Here is a 27669-nt window from a genome sequence, read left to right on the forward strand (position 1 = left end):
TTGGACTTGAATTGGACCGAACGAGATGAACAATACCATAAAAAGGTAGGTTACATGCATTAACTATTGCATTAATTGCTATCTATCGTGTTGCATTAATTGTTGTTTGTCACTGAATTGACTTTAGCATCGAAGTACCTTCTATAGTACCATCAGACCAATTTACCTTTTGTTGTACCATCCGACCGATTTAAAGACTCGAAAGACCGCTTACTTGATCACAACTCAACTTCAGACAACACAACAGAATGCAAACAATTAAGTTTAACCACACAATTGAAACAATTTGTTTTTACATTTTAATACATTAATACAATATTTCTAACTCCAATTGATTAATTAACAAACTTCAAGTTCAAAACAAAGATCTACAAAATTTCATTAACAATTTTACTAACTTTCAATTATTCAATCACTTTTTCCTTTAAACCTCATCATCAATACATAATTTGATATTCACTAGTTTACTTCTAAATTAACTACCTCTAATTCAATATCATATCATCTCATACGTTAAAACAATTCAATGATATATACAAATTTAACACCATACTTAACAATAAAAGTTTTCATTTCAACCAACAATGAATATCTACTATGTGATTTTTGTTAGTGGTAATTGGATGGAATGCATGTTTTGTATGTTAATGGATGTTGGTCATGTGTGGAATCTGTTATATGTATGTTTGTGCTGTTGTAGTTGATGTGGTTAAATTTAAATGTACACAATTGGACTGTTATAGTGGAAAAGAAATGACTTAAATGCTTACTTCATCCCTATGTTAATAGGTGAATTTCTGTTTAGTACCCGGTTTTAAAAATGAAGACATTGAGTCCCTATGTTATGAAAAGTATATGAATAAGGTCCACAAAGAAAGAACAAGTTCAACAAATCATAAAAAAAAAGCTGAACAAGAGAGAAAAAAAGTTGGACAGTAGAGGAGAGAAAAGAAAAAGTACGACCACATCAGCATGGACTTAACGCCGTTGTTGTCAACTTAACGGACAAGACCTTATTCATACATTTTTCATAATATAGGGATCCAATGTCTTCATTTTTAAAACCAGGTACTAAACATAAATTCACCTCTTCACATGAGGACGAAGTAAGCATTTAAGCCAAAAGAAATCTTTGTTAGTGGTTGTTTAGTGTAAGATGGAAGCTTAAGGTAGTGAAATAGGAAAAAGGGTTGTGGAATTGATTTGGTGAATTTGGGGTTGATTATGAACAGGTGTGGGTTTGTTTAATACTTCGTGATGTTAACGATTTGAGTTAGTAGAGTGTGGTGGTAATGAGGTAGAGTTCTACTTGTGTTAGAAATCAATTTGTAGGAAGTGAGGTACTGAAAACTTGAGTTTGGAGTTCTGTGTGCAAATGGTCAGTTTGGGAAGTCTTGGTAAGTCATTTGGGACTTGTTAGAGTCCCTAAGTTTCTTGGAATTGTGTCAGAAATGGTAGAATTCAATTTGAGTCTCTAAGTTGAGTTTTTGGGTGAGATTTTGAGTCTACTTGTTTAGATTGAGGTTAGAAGTGTTTAGCCAACATTGGTTAAGTATATTTAGGTATATAACACAATCTAGGAGGGTTAGAAGTTGGAAAAAATAATTGGAATTGGTAAATTTGGTGTAGTTTGCGTAATTCTACAGATTTGGTGTTGTAGATTATGCAGATTTGCTGAGTGAGTTGAGTCGCTCAGCGAGTGGTTATAGAGGTTGCCTCGCTGTTTGGTGTTTCCCACAGCAAGAAGGTGCGTTGAGCGACTAGTTGAGGTTTGGGAGCACTGTGAGTTTTATTCGAATAGTGAATGAGTGCGCTCAGCGAGTGTTTGGGGGGTCTGGACCACTGTCCGGACTTTCACACAATGAGTTTGGTCGCTGAGCGAGAGATTTGGGGTATGTTACCATTTGGAGTTTTATTCGCTCAGGGAGCTGGCTCATTGAGCGAGTGGGTTGGAGTCTGGAGGAACTGTCTATAGATTCGCACAACGAGCTGGGTCGTTGTGCGAGAACACTCTCGAGTTGCTTAGTGAGGGTATGCGCTGAGCGACTGGCTCATGTCTTTGAGTACTCTTTCTTTTATTGTTCTTGAATTGTTTGAAATATAAATTGAATTGTTGTGAATGAAGTATGATTATGTATGAGTTGTATGAGCAATAAAGTCATGAGTTAAGATTCAAAGTATGACTTCAAAGTGGTGAAAGTAAGTTCCAAAGTGAATCCTCTTGGTGAGGTTCAAGTATGTTTATAATGAATGCATGAGCTCAGTCTTGGAGGTTATCTTGAAACTCCAATGGTCTTTCATTGTCACGTAAAGAGGATTGATCTATGTCGTGAGGAGTAACAGGAGGTCTTAGTCTTGGAGGCTTCCACTATGCTCCAAGGCCCGGAACAAACTAACCTCGTGAGTGTGGTAGGGTGAAACCCATTGACAATGATTTTGCAAAGTAGTAGAAGCCACCACGAGTGCACAACCCGCCATAGCTCGACAATCCTTCTAAGTCTGGACGATCAAAGTTAGTGTAGTGTCATGCATAAAGTGTTTTTGTGATGGAATGTCTATGTATGATATGTAATTGAAAAATAGTATGTTTGTTTTTTATTCCAACTAGCTTACCCTGTTGTTTGTGCTTGTATTTTGTATGTGTTGGTGTTCTTTCCTTTGCAATGATCATCATGTGTGTGTGAGCAGAGGGAGATGAGGTGTCCCTGGAGCAGACTTTGGATGGTGGTGATGCGACAACATAATTTAGTTAGACTAGTATTGTATATAGTTTTGTATTAGACAGGTTGTATATAAAGTGTAAATTTTATGGTTATTTTGGATGACTATAAGTTTATACTTTATACTTTAGTTGAATAACTATTCTACCATATTAGATATGTAATAACTCTTCTATATAGTTTCTTGCTATATTTTTGGGATGTAAGAAAAATGAGAAAAAAGTCTTAAAATTTTAAATTGAAATTAAGAAAATGTAAGAGAAAATCATTTATAGGGACAAGAAAATATATAAAACAAAATATTAAATAGTTAAGATTTAAAATTTTATTTTATACATTAAATATGATTTAGATTTTTAACCTTTTTTTTCCCAAAAGCATCCCTCCCTACTAGATATAAAAGTGAAGCTTACAAATACATACTTTATAATTGTATAAAATTTTAACAAATACAAGAGCAATAGAAGTAGGTGGGGTTTTAGATAATTTGTCGATCAACGTTTGTAAGAGAAAAAAAAAATATTCTTTTAATAAATTAAAAATACACAAATTAAAGAATTCAAAAGCTATATTAAAACTTATATAGAAGTTAATTCATGAAAACATTATCTATTTTATTTTATTTTATTTTTATCCCTTAAAAGTATTTGTAAAAAATATTTACTATATTTTAGAAAGAATAGAAGAAAGTTCTTTTTTGTTGACAAAAACAGTCCAACAAATTTCATAAAATTCTACGAGAAATACTCCATCATATAATACCAACTATGTTTAATATCCTTTGAAAAAAATTCCTTATGGAAAGTAACAATTAGGACGTCAAAAGCATCCGTACATAATGGATAGAAAAAACATATCGTGAATAGATTTTGATGAATAACAAGTATAAATATTTTTAATATTTACATCTTAACTTAGATAGGTACGGATATAATAATTTATTTATATGTGGATATTTGTATTCGTAAGAAAAAACTAATGATGTTAGCTGTGTAGAATTAAATAAAAAAAAATAAAGTTTGGGAGAAAAAAAAATTAAAATAAATCAAAGTTTGAGAAAAAACAAAATTTAAAATTGTATAATAGTTTATAGATTAAAAACATATTTAATTTTTTATAAAATGAAATTCAATTAATAAAAATTCTATTTATCACCTTAACCTTTTATTATTTAAATATTCTAATATCACTTTTCTAAAAACTATCACATTTCTTTTAAGTTCTCACATTTTCAATTTATAAATAAAAATAATATTTTGTATGTTAAAAAATAAACAAATTATTATAAAATTCAATTTATTTTACATAACTTTTAGAAAATATATATTTTTTTATCGTAAAAGATCTTTATAAATTCTAATATAAGAATTTTGTTTTCAGAAAAATAAATTAATTGAGAATGAATGGTTGTTTATTTATTCCCAACTACATTTCCCAGATTCAATATTTTTTTATAAAGGCATCCACGCCAAACGCGACCTTATTGGTTACCACTCACTCACCCTTTTCTTCTATCTGCGACCCCATTGAGACTTGATAGACTCTCACAACTCCCAAATTCCAAAGCCAATTTTTCTCTTTTTGTTTTGTTTTCTTTTTGAGGGGTGAAATTTGCAATCTCCAAGAAGCAGTGTTCTTATTCTCTTTCTATCAAATTCACAGGGGTTTGATTCTCTGGAACCGTTTCACAATTTGGGTTCGTGCACCTTCAGCAAGTGTTTGTGTTTAGGTTTAGGTTTCATTTGGAACAAACGCAAAGGATGTATGCTGATCGGGTTGAGACTGGAACTCGGAGGTCAGTGAAAGAACGTCTTGATGGGAATTTCCTCACCGATTCTACTCGCCAACACAAAGTCACCGGAAAGAGGTTATTGTGTTGCTATTATTGTTGTTGTTATTATTATTAATGCATGTAGATTATTTATATTTCCACTGTAGAAAAAGAATATATGAATTTGTTGATGTATTTGGTGTTGCATTCTGCATTTTTTGATGGTGTGGGATGACTTTGTGCTGCCTTGATCTTGGTGTGATGGTTGTGAGGGCTTTTGTTTATCTTTTTGAATATCCCTGTCTAGTGGTGGCAAGGGATTGGAGTGATAAGGGTTCATGAGTTAGGTCAGTGAAGGTGTTTGGAGAACTGCTTTGTCTTTTTGTGATCTTCTATATGGGAATTGAGCAATTGGGGAAATGGCTTGGCCTGGAGCAGGGAGGAGTTCCTTGAGAGGTGAAACTGTCGTAAATACTTATCCGAGGTGGGGGCTTATGATGATGCAGTGGCTGTTATTGAGGATTGATTTTAATTTTCAATCAGAGGATTACTGTATTCTCATTGTCTGATTGGTTTAGAGCCTCTTTGATTATATAAGATGTGTGGGTATTTGTTTGGAATTGTTCGTTCAGTGTTTTGGTGTTGTGACATGTGATTTATACTTTGAATGTGGAGTTTTGGTGATGGTCTGTAGATATTTTGTGCCCTTCGTGTTTAGTATGCTGGTGGGAGGCAGGGGAGAGGGGTATAATTTTTAGGGTTTTTACTGGTGCTTCACAATGAGTGACTGTCTTAATTGCAATTTTACTCGTTGAATTGTTTGATTTCATGAGGTGGGATAGGTAGATTAATCCTGATCTTTGAGCTAAGGCCCTGCTTAGACCTGGGCAACCTTGTTAATGAGGGAAACCTTGCAGGAGCAATGCTCATTCGTTGGTTGGGTTATTTCTGATTTATTTGTATTCATTATGTTCTACTTGATTGTTTAGCACTGTGGACGTTCTATGTTGCAAACTTAAATGCTTATTTAAACTAAAGACTTGGTGATGTATCCAAATCATGATTTTTGCAGGCAGAGGCAAGATGACAAGTGGAAACATGATCTCTATGACGATGATGAACCCCAGCTCTATAGTATGGATTGATTATGTTATTCTCATATGCAACTATAAGTTGCTGCTCTTGTTGGATGCCGATAGTTGATTTTATGGGTTTTGACTGTGTGTTAATGACTTGTGAAGATCGCAAGGTCACTGCTCAAGATCTTCGTTTGAAGCTTCAAAAGAAAGGCCTGCATCCTGGAGGTCAAACTGGAAAGAGTTCTGTTCCTGTTGAGAGGGATCTCCGTGAAAAGCTATCAGGGACAATGACTCCACAACCTAAAAACTATGATCCACCAAAGCCCAAAGTGACTGCTAAACCAAGCAGTAAAAGTATAGATGTTGAGACCCCTTCAGTACATGTCAAAAGATCAGCTAACCCAACTCCTAAAAAGGTGTCCCGAAAGGTATATTGTTGACATATTCTTTCTTTGTTGTTCAATCAAGATTTCCTAGAATGGTCTTGCAGGGATATTGGTTGTAGTGTTTGTCATGTTCTGTTACCCTGTTCCCTCTACATTCAGCATTTCATTGGCTGTTAAACTAGTGATAATCTTCTTAAAACAATGACAATGATTGCCTTGGTAATTTTATTTAATTTACTATTATGATGTATCAGATTCATTGGCTTCTTTATATTAGTGAGCTAACCTTAATTTTAAGGTGTTTTATTAGAGTGACGACCAAGGACTGTATTTTTGTTCATGTAATTTCACTAGACTGATATTATGTTAGCCACTTTCATGCTGTCTAATATAACAGTATCAAAAATGGATATGTGATTCTCTGCTTGTGCCCTATATGGGTTGAATTCATCCCATTACACTTGAAGTTAGCCAGTAGAGACTAGAATTTTTTCTTGCATTGTATTATGTTAGTAATACTATTATTTTATACTGATTTTTTGCAAAATATGCTGTTACCTGTGCATATGATAAAAGTCTAGCTGTAAAGCTGGGATGGGAGGGCAATAATTGTATCATAGATTTTGTGCTATGTTGAAAGAGTATGTAATATTGAAAACTAAGACGCAATTAGTAGTTAAATGTAGTTAACTTAAATTCTTAATAGGACGGATTTGTGAAAAAGCATTAGAAATTCAAATATTTAACATAGGATTAGATGCAGGGCAAAAATTGTTAAATATAATTCAATGTTTAATAGCTGTTTAGGCTGTTGTAGCTTTCAGTACTGTTTATTAGTGTGCAGTAGGATTAACAGTAACCTGTCATTTAATTATGAATTATGATCCACCCTCTATATCCTGAATTAGATGATTATTTAATGAATAAACTATAAATAAATAGAATAAGGACTTGGGTCTTGGAATTTGTCAAAGACTAACTACTGAAAGCTTAACTTGTTAGGTATGGCTATGAATGGTTTTACATATTGCATGCCTTCTTATGCAAGAGCTCTTTGGTTATGAACTGCAAATGATGCAAATGTGCTCTTTACCATCCAAGGCCAACTTTTAAAATGTTTGTTGGAGATTGTGGCCCAATGATGGTTATATGTCTATTTTCCGCCTCCTACTTATCTCTGTTGGGATGTGACATTACTGGGAGGCTGGAAATAGTTTTAAGAACTAAACATTTGTTATTATGATACTGAAAGTGAAAGTAGATGACGCATTTTTGTTTGTGATCCGAACCTGATTGATTATTGAGATAAAAACAATGGAGACACCAGGATTGTAATAATCCCTGGATGTAAGTTTCTTTTAAAATATTTAATCCTTTAATTTTTTTCCTAGTTTTCTTTTTTTATCTCTGTTTTTATTATATTATCTTCTTAAATAGATGAAACTGTCCCACATTTTATTCACACGTACAAAATAATTATGTGAAATGAGCCGTTGTTTTTCCCAGAATTTTCCGTGCTAGGCAATGTGTTTCTTTACTTGTGGAAAAAACTAAATTCAGTATAACCCTGCTTCTTGCTTGACAGGCTGACTCATCACTGGATGAATTTTTGCTGTCACTGGGTCTCGAAAAGTATCTCATAAGTTTTCAGGCTGAGGAAGTATGTCGTATATCTGTTACCTCGCCTTTATCGAAATCCATGTTCCTTCATCTTAGTTTTTAGAGAAATAGTAATTGTGAATTTTTCTTCAGAAGGTTGCAGAGGGAAATGATTTATTCAAAATAAGCCAATCTAAATATGTAGTTACATTTAGACTAGAATTCAATACGATAGCTGAATTTTAATTGCACATTAGAGAGTTGAAGTTCAAAATTTATGACAGAAAGCTATTTCTTCAGGTTGATATGACTGCACTCAATCATATGACTGATGAGGATCTGAAGGCCATGGGTATACCAATGGTACGTATCATCGAGGAGCGTGGATTCCTCACTCCCACAAATTCCTAAATTCTTATTTATCTCAAGTCAACCCTTCTCTAGTTTTGATGTAGCCATTATTAACATTTTCTGCTTTTCTTAATTCGATTCTGATATGCTTTGTTGATTTCAGGGACCAAGAAAGAAGATACTTTTAGCCTTGGAGGCAAAAGGCTGACATCTTGGTCGTGTATTTGTATACCCTAGTTATAACTTACTGCACATTAAAAGGCTTATAATTATGTTTATACTTTGAACCTGGTCAAGCTTGCTTGTAATTTTTTAGAAATCCTTTTGGTGCTTCTATTGCCATTTCAATCTTCTTTCTTCCCATGCGTTGCTGAAAGTGGCCTAAACAAGCTATTGACATTTAAAAGTAGGAAATCATGAAGATTAATTGATAAGAGTTTTTTTGTTTAGCTGGAGGGACCTGGTTTGATGGGTGATGGTGATGGTGGATGCTTTGTAAAATGAAGTTTGTCTGTTTTCCTTTTTTACTTTGAAACCAAACATGCTTTTCCTTTTTAATGTATTCACTTTATGATTTTGAATGTCTATACAATTTGAGTGTTTGCAAATTCATGCGTACTGTGGATCAATTTCAATGCTGACAATGCTAAATAAACTAGCTCAAGTGCCAAATTTCCTGTGCATCCTGTGTAGGCCTGTATAGTCTGCATAACTTACATAAATTTAAGTTGCAAAAAATAATTATATGTTTTTAATATTAAATGAAAATACATATATTTCGTGATGTAATAATAGTGATTTGTAATACTTAGGTATATAGAAATATAAGAATTATTAATTAAATATTCAAATAAATGTGTGAATCTAATCATTATAATTTCAGTAAAAACTATTTATAATCACAACTAAAAAAAATTCAAAATGTATAGTTATTTTTATTATTATTTTGTTTTGGAAAAATGTTTTATTGATTAAATATAAACTATATATTTTCTTCTTTAGAAATAATACATTATACTTGCTAATTCAAACAAAAAAATAAAATTCAAATTTAAAAAAAAAATCACGAACATGAGTTGATATTAAAATATTCATTGTACTACTATCTAGAACTAAGGTTGTCGTATGCAAATGTAAAAGAAAAAATCTAGTTTAGTTCGTTGGCAAAAGGGTTTTCTGACACGTGTTGAATTTTTACTAAACAAAGTTCACGTTTTATCTCATAAATTCTTCCAAAATTTTCATTTAGTTCTAATTCTTAAATAATATACTTTTATTTTAATATTAGCAATAATAATTTATAGCAATTAATGTTATAGAGTATAGATAACGAAACGCATACTTACTATATTTCTTCAACAAATTGAAAAGGATATTGTAACAACGTAAACAAAATTAATGTTTTCACATAATCCGTTTCCAAAAAAAGAAAGAAACATGAAATTCTTATTTTGTTTTGACTTAAATTCAAATTTATTAGTAAAATACATATTTTAACTTATATACATATTTTAGTTATATCTAATAGTTTAAAATAATTAGATTAAAATTAATTTTAATGGCTTAAAACAAATTTACTTAAGTATAAAGAAACATCTCAATGTTTACAAATTCAAAATATTATATATATATATATATATATATATATATATATTCATATAATTTGATATTTGAATAGTATTTATAAATAAGTGATCCCATTTAATATTATTTTATAATAAAATAAACTATGAAATTATTCAAATTAATTATATTTGAATTTAATTAATATAAAAATTGCAGTTTAATGATAACATCACTAACGTTTTTAATATTGTTGAAGCATTACTTATTCATATTAAACAAATGCAAGCAATGGTAGGAATAAATGGTGGTTTGACTTAGTGAGAGATGGAAAAGGAAAGTTTCATAGGAAACTAGCATTTATGGTTTCAAATATCGCAAATGGAAAAAGTAACGCTGTAGTTAAAAATGTAACCAAAGTATATAATTTACTTTCAATAGTTACATCTTATCACACGCTGATAGATAAATGTATGTGCAGTACATACACAATAAATGTATTAACAAATAATCAAAACACATCTGTGTATAGAGAAGTATTATACATAACTCCATTTACGTTAACAACACAGAAGAATCTGTGTATGTTAAAAGTAATTAATATTAGAAAACTGAATTTTCCTGGCATTGTCAAAATCATCCTATATATATTTTGCCAAATTCCAATTTACTAACCAATGAACAAAAAACTGTGTATTAGTGACTAAAAATCTTGGTTGGTGTTGAATATACAAGGTAGTTGATCAGTGATATTTTGTAGAATGGGTAATATTGAACTGGTAGAGAAAATTGTAGTTGTTCCTGAGCAACCTACACCACGCAAGAGAATGTTCTTGTCAAATATTGATCTGTCCCTTGTTGTTTACCAAGATTCTGCCTCCTTTTTTGACCCTCCAACTACCCAAATGAGTTTCAGTGAGATTTGTAACAAATTATACAGTGCACTTGGTAAAATGCTTGTGCAGTATGATTTTATGGCTGGCAGACTAGTGCCAAGTTTGGAAGAGACTCACAGATTTGAAATTGACTGCAATGGTGCTGGCATTGTGGTTGCAGCTGCAAGAACTGACAGAAAATTGAGTGAATTTGGGGTGATTTCTACACCTAATCCACAGTTGAGGGAATTAGTTGTTTTTTTACATGAAGGGTGTGACCAAGAAACTGATCTGAAAGAAAAACCCCTTGCATCCTTACAGGTTAAGGCTCCTTTTACTTCTGTCATCCTTACATTCATTCTTTGTTTAAGTTTTTTTATCTGCTTTTACTCTTGATTTCCTTGCATTTTAGTCTCCAAAGTGAAGGTTCATTTTAAGGGATCATTTAGTTGATAAAGATTCAAAATATTAACATCTTACAGGGACCAAAACTATGAGATTAGTGTGGAATAAAATCATCCAATTATGAGTTTCTTGTATTTCCATTCCATTAAATTCATTTTTCCATCTTGATTCTTAAACACAAAGGTAAAAAGGATCAGTTTGTATAAACAACTTATAGTGATAATACTTGAGTATAAATTCTCACTTTAATTGAAGAAGGAATGTAGTTAAACTGTTCTGATATAATAAGTTCTGTTTCCACAGACAATTTATTGAAATAAGTTACAAATAACTTATGAACATACTACAAACTGTATTTTTTTTCATAAATTCTACCATATAACTGCACAAGCATTTATGCCAGAATTGTTAATCTGATGAATAAGCTAATTCAGACATAAAATCTAAATAAATGCAAATGTAAGTCAAGTAGATTATTTGTTGTTTATGACAGCTGACTCAGTTTGGTTGTGGAAGTTTGGCACTTGCTTCTCACTACAATCACTGCACTTTGGACGGTTTTGCAATAAGAGATTTTGAGGTAAACTTAGGGGCATTAACACGTGGTGAGGATCTCATCACAGTACCTAATGCAGATAGAACACTGCTGAGAGCAAGAAATCCTCCAATTGTAAGCCATCCACATTTTGAGTACTCAAAATCTACTGTGACACACAACTTGTTTACTCTCCGAGGCAAAAGTGGTACCAATGTCATGCAGTCCCTGCCAGAAAACCAGATTCGAGTGCTTCATTTGTCGCCACAAAGCATTGCTAGCTTCAAAAAGAAAGCCCTGGAGGAGGACAAAACCTTAAAGAACACAACCACTTTTCAGGTTGTTGCTGCCAAAATATGGAAGGCAAGAAGCATTGCAACAAGGATGTCGGAGGAAAAAGTGTCCACAATGCTGTTTCCAGTGGATGTGAGGAAAAGGGTTGTTCCTGAACTCCCAGATGGGTTTGCAGGGAATGCATTGGTCCCTGGTTTTGCAAGAGCAACTGTGAGGGAGCTGAAGGAGCTAGAAGATTCATGTCACATAAGGAAGGTGCAAGAAGGGCTTGAAAGGTTGAATAATGAGTACATTAAGTCAGGAATAGATTGGTTAGAAGTGAACAAAGGAGCACCTTGTATGGAAGATAGTTTCTCCTTGGTGGCATGGTGGAGATTGGGGTTAGAGGAACAGCTTTTTGCATGGGGTAGACTCAAGTGTGCTACTCCACTACAAGTTAAGCCTGGTTTGGTCATGCTATTGCCAGGGCCACAAGATCAAGGAGGCATTAACATATGCCTTGATTTACCTGAGGATCAAATGAAACACTTTAGTAGGATAATGCTACAAATCTAGATCTTGTTTCACAATTCTGAGTTATAGTACTGTTGTTAATCCCATAATATATCTAAAGATGAACTGCTTGTTACTCCTCTCAGTGATTGCTTAAGGTTTTGGACCATTGTTGAGATGCTTATGCCAGCCAGATTCACCTGGTTTAAGAGATCATTCATAGAGTAAAGTAATTCATATGCTTAAAACAATGTTGTATACATGTTTTTTTTTACTAATATTAGACAAATTCACCCAAAAATTATGAAAATAGACAAGTCAAAAAAGAAATTCACTCAAAAGATATACCATTTCAATTCCAATAGCAGTAGATGATTCAATCTTTTGAAGCATATACATGAGTTAATTAGAGGCACTCCAAGGGAATCTGAGGGTATCGTTTCCTATCAGTACAATAATCATAGGTGGTATACTTATGTTTGATACGTTCATATTGACTTAGTCTTACAGGATCCAAGTGCCAAAACTTCTGCCTATTCCACCAGAAGTTATCAGAAGAACAATTTTTGGCATTTGAGGTTAAAACTTGACAGCCACTGACATCAAAACCTTGGAAATTTGCTTTGAATGGTGCATAAAGCCAATCAGTTTTGGTTTTGCCTCCATTTGTTGCCCAGCTTTCTGCATCCCACAAAGTTGCTTGTATCTGCATTGCCTTTGATGGGTATCCCACCCCAATATTAGTCTTGTTCTTGAATACCCTAATGGGCACGTTATCCACGTAAAATCTGCCAATTCATTTCAGATACATGCATATAAAAAAGTGCTTGTAAGAGCTTCTCAAATTCATCAACTTCAATCTTCTGAAAAGATAGTCCTATTTTTATTAGTTTGTAATCTTACACAATTTGATGTTGGTTCCAAAGAATTCTATAATTGTGAAAATCTGCAGTAGGGTCAAACCAAAGACGAATTCTTTGCTCTCTATTCCCTTGGCCATCTACAAATACATTGGTTTGTAATCTATAAGGCTTCCCTTCTCTGTTGCCCAAGAATTCAAAATCCAACTCATCATGCTTACTTCCTTCTGAACTTAACTGCAATAAATCAAACACATTAAGAACTTTGCAACATAATTCTATATAATTTACATTTCAAACGGATATCACCATTGCTAAATGTCATAGAATTCACAATAGAAACTTTTAGTTATGCAGAATGACTAGAGAAGATATCAAACTATTGTAGGTAAAATGAATGCAAATTTTATCTTAATTGTTGAGTTTCTGATTCTACTTTCTGCAGAGGGTCGTTGTTTACCAAAAGTTAATTTTTTTATTTATCAGAAAAGTGATTTTTAAACAACTTATTAATGAAATATAAGAGTCAAAAATAAGTATATTGATTAAATTCAGTCAGTTTCTCATGTAAATATATTACAATTTTTTTAGAAGAATGTAGTATTTTTTAATTTATTTACAAATTAATAGTTTTATACACAGACATTCATGTGGGCCGATGTTGATACTGATGCCTTGTCTAGATAACTTTCCTCTTAAAAACTTTCAGCAGGAAAAGGAAAAAAGAAAAAGCCTTTTCTGTAAACTAAAATTAAATTATACAGAAAATAAGAAAAAAACTTCCTTCTAAAATTAAAATGAGTTTCTATATAACTTCCTTCTTAAAAATTTAAAAGAATTTTAAGATTCACTTATGTATTAAAAATAAAATTTTGATGTAAGTAAATTTCTATAAATTTTAATTTTTGTCTGAAACAGTTTTCTATTGTAGAAAGCGTTTTTATAGAAGATTCCTATTTGAATGAGTTTGACCTTTGAAAGTGGTAATATGAAAGTTTGTTGTAATGGAATTAAAATATGTGCATGTATGAGATTATCTCTTAATTAAGTAGGATCAAAGTTAAAAGAATTAACGTAATAAGCTGTGACAACTCCAGCAGAATTTCTGTTTGGTACTTTGATCCTCATATTAAACAATCCAGATCCATATGCCATCTTTGATCCAAATCCAGATCCTGTATAATAAAACAGAATTAACATCAAATAATTTACTTTATATGTTTATTTTCTTATTTACTAAGGGGGTAATGTTTTCTCTTTTTATTTTAAGAGAATTTGGGATAATCTTTCACTGTAAGTGAATGAACTTTTATTGATTTTGTTTTTTGTTTTTTTTTTGTTTTTATCAGCTTTTATTTGATTTTGTAATACAGTTCGAATAGCTCAACCTAAAAACAAGAATCACCGACTTTACACATTTTAATTATAATACTCTCGAACATGATTTAATAATCAATGTCTACTTTGCATCAAATTTTCCCACATGATTTTTTTAGTTTAATTTAACGTCTTCTTCATCATCAATAATAAATATATTAAATATAAAGTTTGTTGTAGATATTTCACCTCTTTAAAAATTTAAAAAAAATTTAATATGTTTTAGATTTTAAATTTTGATGTGAAATTAAAATTCATATAATCTAAATTTTTACAATTTTAAACTTTGAAATTGAATATATAACTTTTTTAATTAAATTATTTCAAGGTTTTTTTTATGTATTAGGTTAGTGTTTGAACTGTTTATTCAGTTGATATTTTTCAATTTAAATTTAAATAATTTTTTTTAACATAAAAGAAAATAAAATAATTATATTTATCCATTTTAAAATTTGAAAATAAAATATAACAGAATTTAATATACTAAGGAATTTTAATTTTACATGTAAATTTAGACTTAAAAACATATTTTATTTTAAAAAATATATAGTTTTTAATAGCATAAAAGTTTCACATAACACTGCTTGAAGTTCAATACGTACAGAATGTTTTGTCCTTATTGATTAATGTCTATTTCACAAATTCAACAATTATATATATATAAACTGAAAGAAAGTGTTTTATTTATCATATTACATAAAAAAAAATTATCCAAGGGAAGAACACTAATAAAGTAAAAGATAATTGAAAAAAAAAAGTAGATGCAAGGCACATAAAGAAACAAAAAGGACATGTTATTAACCTGAAGAGTTATCCATTGTGAGCTGAATTTCTTTCCCTTGGTTTAAGAAGACAACATGATCATCACCCCAAATAACCTCATAGTTTTGATCGAAGCTTGTTTCTCTGTCCATTTTTCCTTGGACAGCAAGAAGGAGAAGGAAAATGAAGAATTGAGAACCCATATAACATAACCCAAGCTTTGAATATTACAACATTGGAAAATATGCTTATTATGTTGTTTGCAAAGTTATACAAATCCATGTATATATATATATACACATGATGATGTAAGCTTTGTTTGTAAATGGAAACATGCATGCAATGACCCATAATTGCATGGCCAATACGCCATTGACTTCTCAATATTACTATCGTCCATAACAAACCACATCATTAGGGCTTTCTTCAGAAGCAATGTATATAGAGACTTTTCATAGCTTCATATATTCATTAATAAAATAAACTTTCAATCAGAAATTTTGTCTTTTTCCCTCTTTTAGATTTAATTGGGTTTTTCTAGATTTACGTAAATATCATGCCACACAAAAATCCACAACATTCCAGCTCTTCCATTGCTGTGCAATCAATTATGTAATGTTTCATAATAAAGCTTCAATTGCTGGCAAAAAATTTCTTACGACACTTTTATTGCACTACGCATATTGCTTGAGTTGGAGTTAGTAATGCAATGGGTTAGGTTCAAGTCCGTCTAAAAAGAAATTCGTTCCATTATTTGTTATCTAATTAGTACTCGTGAAAAAAAAAACAGAGATTTTTTATATTTATGAATATTCATGGAGTCTCAAATATTTTTATATTTTATTTTTTTTAAATTTTAAATAAAAATATTTAAAGTAAATCTTTAAAATATAAATTTAGTTTAAAAAAATTATTTTTCAAATATAATTCAAATTAAATTCCTCGCTAAAATTTTAATGCATTATTTTATTATCAATGTTTCTCTCACTAATAATTTTATTTGTCATTACTTGAATTTAAAAATGAGAGTATATTGGAACTTTCTTAGCTTTCTCCACAATTCCCTTTATGTTGGGCTTATAGAAACTATCTATGGTAGAATATGTTTAATTTGCAGGTTTTAAACATCTTTAGTTAGAGTTGACTTAATTTTAGTTTGTAAAACTTTTACTTCCCAATTGATTGATCCTTGGATGATTAGAAGTCAGTGGAGGAAATGTTTGAAGTTGTGTAAAGATATATAGAGTTTAAAGTCTCTCATATTTTTCGAGAAAGTAATTATTGTGCAGATATTAGCCAGTTTATGATTGATTAAGAGGGAATCTTTTCATATTTTGATTTGCTTCCTAGTATTCCATAATCGATACCAGTTTCCTATGTCAATGGGTACTTTAGCTCGTATGAGGCTTATCTCTTATTTTTATCATTAGATATTGGTGTGATTTTCTAGAATTTTTTTTTCTATTTTTTTATTACTTTTAATAATATTTTTCATGTGATGATAAATAATAAATATTTCTTGTGATGTCAACATAGCTAAGATGTCAAGATATATAATGATGTCTACCATAAGTTTTTGATTAAAAAAATTACATAAAATGTAAGGAGACATGTATTTCTAAAATGTAATTAAGAGTTAATTGAGGTATTATAATAAACCAAACTCACTTTAATCCTAACCCTGACTTTTATGTGAAGAATTTGGTGGTGACTTTCTCAACCCATTTATTAGTTGAACCAATAGAAAAGAGATTTGTCTTTGAAGTAAATTAGAGTTGTTTCATGGAATATGAGTCAAATTGTCATTTTTAACTAGAAGATAAATACATAACTAGATTGGAAGGTTGAAAAAATAATTAGTATGATAGTATGATGGAATCATCCTTTCTCAAGAAGAACATAAGATGAATTTAACAAATATAATGATAACACTCACAACTAAGTTTTTTTTTTAGTTTTATTAAAGACAATGACATGATGGAATAAGTTTACATACATTAAAGTAAAACTTATAACTAAGTTATGTTATTAAAGATGATGTCCTAATTAATTATGTACTTCTCAAATCCTACATAACTTGTTTATTTTCATTCCTTTGGATATTATAAACATGCATTTACTGTGATTGTAGTTTTTCTTACCTAATTTAACTATAAACACAACTAAAAATTTGTAGATTCTCAATGTTTAGGGAATGATCTCACAGACTTTCCTCAAGCACTTTCATATTCAAAGAAATTGAGAGACACTTGTTGATGAAATGGGAACTAATAACAATAGTTTCAATCCAAAACACTTTTAAAACTTCAACATTAACATACATTTCATCCTTTCTATAATGGTTTTGTAAAACATTTTTTTTTTAAATTGTTATATAGAAAAGCCTTAAGTATTGTTTGATGCCTTGCTAAGTCGTTTCACATATAGAAGTTGTTGAAAAACTATAAACCCAATTGAAGATTATTATTTGTTTTGAATTTTTGCACTATCTTACCCATATTGTTTTCTACCAAACATTTTTAGTTTTTAAAGTTCTCAAATTCTTCCTTTTTAGTCTTCCTAGAGTAAACTCAGATTCCTTAAACTATCATCCATTGATAAAAAGTACATAACACCAAAGTATGTGGTAGTAGTAGAAGATCTCCATGGATCAAAATGAATAAAGTAAAAAATCTCCTCATTTCTTTGTTGCCTAACAAATCTAATCCTACAAGTTTTTCTATAGATAATGTTCACAAAATTTCAAATTATCAATACAAGTGTTGTTTATGAAACTTCATCAAACATTTTTCACATACATAACCTAAACTTTTATGTCATAAGTCCATCTTAAACAAAAGAAATTGTTTAATAGTTGATATTGAGTTAGATATTATAACATCTTTCAAGGTATGCAAACCATTTTTTCTTACACCCTTCATAACATCTCCTCACTTTCAAATCCCTCTTTCACCTTTGAACCATATCCTTTCTAAAACTTCCAAGTGTGTCATATTTCTCTTCAAGTTAGGTACATACCTAACTTCATGGAACAACTTTTCTATTTCATTTCAGTTCCATAATGTAACTTGAGCATTGTAGTTCTAATGTAGGTTGTCTAACATAACTTCTAATCACCAAGGATAATTGAACCCCTTTCAAGTTCAATAAACTTATGGAATCATAAATGGTTAAGTGTAATGTAATATGAACATTCGTAATCCACAATCCACTCTGCCTCATCAGAACTATTACGCATCATTTGGACCCTTACTAATTTGTTTTCCAACAAAATTGCTTCACTAGCGTACACTGCCATACCTAAATGACTTACCAAAGTGCTTGACCTTTTTCTACTAATAATAATAGAAATTTCTGGTAGCACCTAATGTTGGAAATATCACCTCCATGATTCCTCTTTACAGACTTAAAACTTTTACTTATCTTTCACTAGTGCAAAAATAATGTATAACGTCACACATTCAACGTCCAACCACTGAATAACCAACGTTAAAAATGACCGGTGACATTTATGTAAATAAATGCAATTATTAGATATCGTTTAGAATTGTAATTCGACATCAATTTGTTATATTGGGTAAATTTTTCGAAATGCTTGGCGCGAAGGTGAAATTGTATTTACGTATAACGTCGAATTCCCTATAATTAGACGTCAAAATGATATAAAACATCCAATGCCCCAGTGTTAGACGTTAAAAGGTTAGTGAATTCAATAAAAATTTGAGCGGGAGAATAAAAATTCATTCACTTTATCTTAACGTGTGATATCCTCTTCTCTGCTCAAACTTTTCTGGAACGAAGTTTGACGACTATCACATGTAATCTTTTTTTCATTTGTTACAAATGCATGTTAATTAACTACTTTAGGTATGATTTTCGTTTGTTTTGACCGATTATTTTCGTGTTCTTGTCCTTCATAGGCGCATTCTGCTTTCTCTCTCACTGGTGGCAACACTTTATTTCGACGAACCCACCTTTTGAAGGTTAGTTTTCGTTTTCGTCTTGAAGAACTTATTTGTTGAACTTGTTTGTTGTTTTTTTTTGTTGAACTTGTTTGTTGTTGTTGTTTGGTTGAACCTGTTTGTTGTTGTTGTTTGATTGAACTTCTTTGTTGTTTGTTATTGTTGTTTGTTGTTGATACTACACTACACGTTCATAGTTCATGCTTTATAAAATAGCAAAAACTGAAATTTGTTGTTTTTCTGTTTTTCAGGTCTCGTAGAGTTGTAAAAAAGGATCACAATTAATTAAAAACAAAAAACAAAACAAATTGATTAACGTCGAATATTGACAAAATTGGACGTTAATTTGCTTGACTATGAACATCAAATTGTTCTATGTTCGACGTCAAGTTAACGTCACCCAATATGACGTCGACCTCGAATTCGACATGAAAGGCCGATCGACGTTATACGGTCTTTTTGTACTAGTGTTTTCATTCTTGGATGCTCTACCCCTTATTATTAGTCTATCTCCATTAAACAACTTCACTTGAAACTTCTAGTTCAATTCTTTCAATTCGCTCTTCGATAAATCAATGTCTCCTTGAAGTGATCATGTATCTTATGTAACATATATGAAACATGATTTCTTTTTCACTCACTGAAAGAAAAAACATATATAACGACATTTTTAATATGATGGTTAATTATAATGGTCACTTTTCGCGATATAATGTGTGGAACCTGTCAAAATACACGTATCACTAGTAATAAAAAGGATTTTAACTCGCGCATTTGACATCGGTTTAGTTGGAACCGAAGCAAAAAATGACACGGTGGCATTTTTGTTATTTTTTGCAAAGGTATATGCCTCGGTTAAAAAAAACTGATGCCTAAAACTGGCGCGGTGGCATTTTTGTAATTTTTGACAAAGGTATATGCCTCGATTCAAATAGAACCGATGCCTAAAACTGGCGCAGTGACATTTTTGTAATTATTGCAAAAGTCTACGACCTCAGTTGTTTAGAGAACCGAGGCATAAAGTAACTGATTTTTTTATTTATTTTTTTAGAAGGTTTAGGCATCGGTTCTTTATAGAACCGAGGTCATAGACCCTTATTGCCTTGGTTAAAAAAATAGCCGAGGTAATAACATCTGTTTAGGGTTAAATTTTGCGAACAAATGCATTTTCAAACAAAAGCTTTTCTGTTTGTGTTGTGCGTCGCTATTCTCTTTCTTCCATTTTCGCAGCCATCCTCTTCAACTTTTCTTGCTTTTTTTCTTTCATTTTACGTTGATTAAGTGCTTAGGTATGATTTTCTTTCATTTTGACAGATTGATTTTGTGCACAGGTGTTCTTTAGCTCTTTAAATAAACGCTTTGGGATGTTCATTTCGTTTCGTTTTAGCCCCAAACTCACTTTCAAGGTTAGTTTTACTTTAGGTTTTTCAAGTTTTCATTTGATTGATTGTTCTTCATACACCATACACATAAAAACATAGGTATATGTAAAATTGAGAGTATGCTCAAACGAACTCTAAATGAAGTGAAAATTTGTATGAAGAACAAAAAAAATCATGAAATCCCTGCACAAAAATTTTCAGCTCAAAATTCAAAATGTAACTATTTTAAATATTATTTTAAAGTTTGAAAAAAAAATTCCCGATAAATAGAAAACAATGTTTTCTGCGTTTGTTTGTGTTTTTGGGATTTTTTCATATGGTTTATGTGATACAAAAAAAATATTTTTTTTAAAAAAATATACTTTAGACCGCGGTTCTGGTAAAAATTGAGGCAAAAAAAGGGTCTATTACCTCGGTTCTGGATCCAACTGAGGCAATAGACCCTTTAACTAATTAATTTTAAGGGTCTACAACCTCGATTCATATTAGAACCGAGACAATAGACCCAATTTTTTTATTTTTTGAATCGTGTTACTACTTCAGGTTTTTTGAACCGAGGCAAAAAGTCATAACTTTTTACCTCGGCTGAATATACCTCGGTTGTAGAACCGCTGTTATAAACCCAAAACAACCGAGGCAATATCCCTTAGTTGCATTAGTGTATATAACATGACATTTGTAACCATGAATTGTCATACTATTATTTAAAATTGTGTCATTTTGAAATGCCACTTTATATAAAACTTTATTTATCCATTTTATGAAATGATTCCCCATTAGAATTTTGTCCAAGTCCTTCCTTTTAAAAAACAAAAATTGTTCCATCTTTACCCTTTTTCCCAATTCTTTTTCCCACGAACAATATAAAGGTATGTGTTTTAGGATTTTTTTTTTCAATAGAAACTTTGTAATGGAGAATTGCTATTGTTACTATTTAAGGTTCACTATAAATTGCTATTGTTACTATTTTAGTTATGTTTATGAACTTGTTTATTTACGGTCACTAGTGCAAAAAAGACCTTTAACGTCACCCTTTAGACGTCTGACCCTCGAATATCCAACGTAAAAAATGACCGGTGGCATTTTTCGTAAATAAAACAACTATTTAGACGTCGGTTATGGAAGGGTCCGATGTCTAAATACTCATATACGTTGGCTCCCTCGAATAGACGTCAAAACTAAACGAAAAAGTTACAAAAGAAATTTTTTTTATTCTATTTAGACGTCTGTTATGGAGGAACCGACTTCTGAAGCACTTTAGACGTCTATTAATTGGGGAACCGACGTCTAAACCCTAAATCCAGAAATTTAAAAAGTCACTTTTTGACTCCGGTTAGACGTCTGATCCCGCCACTCCAACTTTTGAAGCTCTTTAGACGTCTGTTAATTGGGGGAACCGACGTCTAAACCCTAAATCCAGAAATTTCAAAAGTCACTTTTAGACTCCGTGTAGACGTCTGATCTCGCCACTCCGACTTCTGAAGCACTTTAGACATCTGTTAATTGGGGGAACCGACGTCTAAACCCTAAATCCAGAAATTTAAAAAGTCACTTTTTGACTCCGTTTAGACGTCTGATCCCGCCACTCCGACTTCTGAAGCTCTTTAGACGTCTGTTAATTGGGGGAACCGACGTTTAAACCCTAAATCCAGAAATTTAAAAAGTCACTTTTTGACTCCGTTTAGACGTCTGATCCCGCCACTCCGACTTCTGAAGCTCTTTAGACGTCTGTTAATTGGGGAACCGACGTCTAAACCTTAAATCCAGAAATTTAAAAAGTCACTTTTTGACTCCGTTTAGATGTCTAATCCCGCCACTCCGACTTCTGAAGCACTTTAGACGTCTGTTAATTGAGGGAATCGATGTCTAAATTTTGGCATTAAAACACCGTGAACGCAAGACAGCCATTACGCGCACTCATTGTTCATCATCTTCGTTGCGTTTTCTCTCTACGGGTTTTGCTTTTCAGATTCTTTCTCTCACTTTTGCACCGTTTTAAATTAATTTTACTCCGATTACATCACTCTTTGATGCACTATCTTTCATTTGAAACGATTAAAATGCGTTTTCGTTGGGTTTTGGTGTAGTTATTCTCGTGTCTTTAGGCGGCGTTCTATGGCGGCGATTTCTTGCGTTTTGTACTCCTCCAATTCCCTCTACTACGTTTTTAAAACCATCCAATAAAAAAAATGTACAATACATTCTCTTCAACTAAAATATAAAGTTGTAAACTTGAATCACCATGAGTCAGGAGCAACCTTAGAGACGTCTAACCTGTATGGATCGGACGTAAATATAGACGTCGGACCTATATAGGTCTGACGTCTATAGAGATGTCTGACCTAAAGGGTCCGACGTCTCATTAACGTCACCCATATAGACGTCGAACAGAGATCAGATGTTAAAAGCCCAAAATAACAGACGTCTATAGTCCTTTTTGCACTAGTGGGTTTTGAAATTATCATACTTATGATTAGTTTTGTGTTGGTGGATGGTTGTGTTGGTTTGTGGTTTGGGTTAGCATTCTTCCGCATTAACATCTTAGTAGTGTCCCCTGTCTTTAGCTCTGTCACGTAATACCAATATCAAACGTAGTAGCATTTTGGTCTTCTTTAACATCATTACCTGAATTCTATCTCTCCATTCACCCCCTTACCTTAACTAGGATCGATATCTCATTGCATCAGTTATTTACTGATTAGATAATCCTTAATCATATTGTTTAAATTTGCTACCATTATTTTTAAAATCAGGTTTTATAGGTCAATTTCTGTTTTAGTTTTCCTTTTGCTCATCATTTGAGATTTGATGCCACATTTGTGAGATTACTTATTTAAGCCATTTTTTCTTTTTTTATTGTGCTTTATTGTTGGAAAGTTTACTTTATTATGGTCATCCATAATCTACATTAGTCTTTGCCCCTTTGGATGTTTTCTTATTTGTATCCTGAAGGTGGTGTTTAGTCCATATCGACTAGAGATATGACTTAAATAAAACTTACAAAGCTTAGGCAATCCTCACCTTACACAATGATTTTGTGGGGTTAAGAGTCTTGAAGTCAATGTTTCTAAAATTGAAACAATTTTGTCAAATCCTTCTGCAAATCAGAAATTGTATAATCCCCTTAAAGCAACTATGTGCTGATGAAAAGAGAAAGGTTTCTCGTAATTAACCTTTAGATATTGTCTTTATTGCATTTTCTTAAATTTGGCAATATTTTTATGTCAATATACAAAAGTGTACTTCTGGTCTAGATCCTTTTTAGATACACAATATACTTGTCATCTTTCCAAACTGAAGCTGAAGTTGTGATTTAGTCTCATGACTCTAATCTAGAAGAAGGTTAATATTCTTTTATTTTATTTGTTTGTGAATGCTAAAATTATAGTTTTTCGTAATAACAAGATGCTTATACTCTTTTTGTATATGCTTCCCTAGTGTTTTTGCTAATGCTTGCATAACTTTTGATAGAGTGATTCTTGATTATGCTTTGGGTACTAAAATATCATTGTTTCTTTTGTGCAGTCATTTCTTTCGATTTGGAGTTTGGAGAAGTTTTGTGAAAGATCGGAGTTTCTTGTAGAAAGTAAAGTGTTACTTGGCTTAAAAGCAATTTTTACTGTTAAGAATATGATGCATTTTTTTCCAGGTGTTAGTTATCTTGAGAATTCCCTGTTCTCATATGCTGTCCCTCAAGGTTAATTACTTATTATTCTTTACTTGATTTTCTCTTTATACTTCTTTCTTTGTGGCAATGGGGCATTAATATGTATCAAATAGGTTGGTGCATATTTGAAATATTAAAATTTATGATTTTCTTACAGGATTAGTAAGACAAGAGAGCTTTTGACTTATCTTCTATTGCAAGTTTTCACTTGTCTAGCTTTGTTGAGTAATTAATGATTGATTGATGCAGTCTCCCATATTCCCAACTTTCTATGAACAAATTCTATTTGTGTGTGCATTAGGATGAATAGTTTCTATTAATGACTGCATGCCATCATATCTTCCAAACGATTGAGTAGGTTTCTTGCGTGTCCTTCATCTATTAAATTATGTTCAGTGTGGCTAATCAAAACATTATTGATACTTGAACTCATATAAGTTTTTAAAATTGGATTATATATTAGAATAGCATTAATCTTGCTTAATCCTTTTGTTGGTGGATAGATAGATACTATTAAATGAGTGATAAAGTCAAGGGTTTTAATTCTAGTTGTCGTGCAGTTTTAAGAGCTTGTAAGAGTTGTTTGCCATTGTCTTTTATAGGGCACTAATGCCTCTCAAAATCTATTCCTCTACAAGATCATTCATTTCTTTTTTGTATAATGCCACAAGCTGTCAAAATTGTTGTTGATCTAATAACATTATTTTTGTAGGCAATTGCTCCCATTACACAAATGGCACTATGATAGGTTTGATACAATTTACAAAAGAAGGAATAAAGAAGGTAGTTAGTACAATTGTAATTACACAACTATAACAGAATATTATAAATAATCTTATTAGGAGGTGAGCAGACAATTTTTGGATTATTTTGTAAAGGGAAAAGTTACGAGAGACAAGTCGTCTCGTAAGACTTTGAAAATTATACATGGTTGTTCCTGTTCTTACCACATTGGTAGAACATTGTTGTTTGGTTTCTTAATAAACATCCAAGAATGTCGTGGAGTTTTCTTGTAAAGTCTGGGTACCTATCACACTATCACGTGATGCTTGGAGAACTGTATTATGCATGAAAATGAAAAGATTGGTGGCACTCGGTAATAAGAATTTTTAATCAGCATGTTGAAATTCTATATAACATTTTGTAGTTTCTAGAGTTAATGTGAAAAGAGAGTTGAAAGGCAGGTTGCGGATGAGGATCTTCCTATTGTTTCTTCACATGGGTAAGTATGCAGTTAGTCTTGCAATATCTAAAGGAAAAGAATACTTTGACATGGTTAAAGTGTTTGACACTCATTTGACACGCGGTGGGGCCAAATTCTGTGAATGTCATGAAGGGTAATTGTGTTATTTACGCGGTGTGTGATAACAATTGAAAAACTGTTATTTTCATGCTTAAAATTGACACTAAAAGCAACCTTTACACTTAGAAACTAGCTTGAAATCATGCTTTTCTGCATATTTTCATAAATAAGAGAGCTGGACAGGTTTATGCTTGATTTCAGTGTTTTTGTGCAGGTTTTAAGGTGAATTTGGTGAAAGAAGTGAAGAAGGAGAGAGATGAAATCAGAAAAGACATCAAAAAGTGCAAAAGGAGAAGCCGAAGTCACCGCTCAGCGGCAGTTTACCGCTGAGCGGCACTCAGGAGCTTAAGGGAGATCCGCTGAGGGGCAAAATGGCCGCTGAGGGGAGAAAACAAGACACGCACTTACCGCTGAGCGGTATTTTACCGCTGAGCGGCACTTTAATGGGCTTGGACCTAATTTTTTGTAATTTACGAATGGTATTTAAGCTTTAGGGTTTCCTAGGGTTAGGTATCTTTGGCTGGAACGAAGCAAACACTCTCTCTTCCACCCCTTTGAAGGAGGATCTTGGATGCTGAGGCTTCCTCTTCACCTTTTTAGGGTTTTATCTTTCATTCTTTCATTGTAATTCATCTAGGTTCATCATGAATATGGTGAACTAAACTTTGTATGTTTGTTGGGGAATCAATGTAATCTTTTGAAGCTCTCATATATGGAATCTGTTTTTAACATCTTTTAATTAAGACTTACGCTTTCTTTCATCATTAGTTAGGGTTTTTCCTCTTTGCTTAATGCTTGCATTGTTTAACTCATTCGATGCATGATTATTGGTTTTGTCGATACGGGCGCGTACGGGGAAGTCTAGATCCGGGGAATTTCTCCCAATATGATATTGGTTGTCGTTAAGCTCCTGCACTTATGAACTGATCATTAGGAATGCTAGGAATTGTATGAACTCGTGATTAGGGAGAAGCCTTCTTGAAAGGTACTTTAGAGAATGGCATTAACAATGATGATTTGAATGTTGAATTCCTAAAATATATGAGAGTGGATAAGATGAAATTGACCCCCAACAACATATTCATACATAAATTTCATTGAAAGTGTTTATCTTTTACTTTTTGCCATTGATCAAAACTTCATGCATACATATTTAATTTTCGTCTTTTGCATATAAAATCCAAATATTTCGTCTTTAAGTCTTAGCTAATCAAGAAACCACATAACTAAACTAGGCCGTGAGTCCTTTGGGAAGAACGATACTTGGTCTTACCAAGTTTATTACTTGAACGATTCGGTCATACTTGCCGATTGAAAAACAAGTTTGTGACATCATATTTTGGTGTTCATAAATTTGTCCATCAGTGTGTTGCTGTTGGGCTAGTTTGAAAGCGGAATAAATGAAATGTTGTGTTTCAATAAAGTCTCTCTCTAACTTCACTTTTGCAAAGGATGGACCATTTCATTTTCGAAGAGCAACTCTTCGTGCTGTGCTAGGGTTAACGTTGATAGAGAGCACGAGAACTCCATGGGTTCCACTTAATCAGAGGGTGGACGTGATTGGAGGGTGGACATGATCGGAAGAAAGTTGTATGCTTCTTCTTCCTTTCTTCTTTTCTCATCATTTGTGTATCTTTCTTTTCTTTTTGCTTCATTTTCAAAAACCCTAGACTAAAGGGGGCAAGGTCGTGACAGGGAGAGTTGCACCAGGGAGAACACGAAATGCTCAATTCGTGACTTGAATTGTGAGATTTGATTGAATGATTTAGTCTACAACTAGTAGAAAACTTTATCTGGTGTTTGAATTTTAACCAGTGACTGTTTTTCCCTTGTAGGTTTTTGCAGAAAAAAATATCAGCATCGAAATTCCTAGCTGTCATTCATGAGTATTGCTTTGACTTTATAGTTTGGTAATGGTAGCTTTATATTCCATGACCTTGTGACCATCTTATTAAGCCGAAGAAGGTTTCTTTTTCTTCTCTATTTCCCTTTCTTTATATTCCATGACCTTATATTCCATGACGTTGTCGACCTTAGAGGACGTGAAGATTGTTTGAAAGGATACACTTTTTTGTTGGAATCTTAGCATTTGGTTCTTGTAATTCAAGTGTTTTATACTCACTGTAAACCCAACTTAAGTATTACTAGCGAGTTTTAAGATTTCCATTTTGGAAATAACATGCCGATACATTTAATGTACTTTATTCTTGAAACTTTTTTTTAATGTTCATATGTAAATATCCTAAAGGTTTTGATAATCTAAGATGGAAACATGTTGATAATTTG

General features: G+C 32.1%; 3 protein-coding genes across 3 annotated transcripts; 2 read left to right on the forward strand and 1 right to left on the reverse strand.

Annotated features, from left to right (window-relative positions):
- Positions 1 to 4194: 4194 nt before the first annotated feature.
- LOC124843489 (Sterile alpha motif (SAM) domain-containing protein) lies at positions 4195 to 8514 on the forward strand. The gene is made up of 6 exons (XM_047320246.2): positions 4195 to 4587; positions 5564 to 5625; positions 5733 to 5998; positions 7542 to 7616; positions 7856 to 7918; positions 8070 to 8514. Exons 1-6 carry the CDS (start codon positions 4481 to 4483, stop codon positions 8112 to 8114), a joined length of 618 nt encoding a protein of 205 aa, XP_047176202.1. The 5' UTR covers positions 4195 to 4480; the 3' UTR covers positions 8115 to 8514.
- A 1716-nt stretch (positions 8515 to 10230) lies between these two features.
- Positions 10231 to 12133, forward strand: LOC124829492 (acyltransferase GLAUCE-like). Its single transcript, XM_047303016.2, has 2 exons — positions 10231 to 10665; positions 11243 to 12133. The coding sequence occupies exons 1-2, from the start codon at positions 10231 to 10233 to the stop codon at positions 12131 to 12133; spliced, it is 1326 nt and encodes a 441-aa protein (XP_047158972.1).
- A 247-nt stretch (positions 12134 to 12380) lies between these two features.
- LOC124843483 (xyloglucan endotransglucosylase/hydrolase protein 2-like) lies at positions 12381 to 15318 on the reverse strand. Its single transcript, XM_047303017.2, has 4 exons — positions 15110 to 15318; positions 14005 to 14105; positions 12974 to 13167; positions 12381 to 12858 (listed from the first exon to the last, which is right to left on the reverse strand). Exons 1-4 carry the CDS (start codon positions 15270 to 15272, stop codon positions 12477 to 12479), a joined length of 840 nt encoding a protein of 279 aa, XP_047158973.1. The 5' UTR covers positions 15273 to 15318; the 3' UTR covers positions 12381 to 12476.
- Between the last annotated feature and the right edge of the window lie 12351 nt (positions 15319 to 27669).

The sequence above is a fragment of the Vigna umbellata genome, chromosome 5, assembly GCF_029865625.1.
Source record: "Vigna umbellata cultivar VRB3 chromosome 5, Vumbellata_1.0, whole genome shotgun sequence".
NCBI lineage: Eukaryota > Viridiplantae > Streptophyta > Magnoliopsida > Fabales > Fabaceae > Vigna > Vigna umbellata.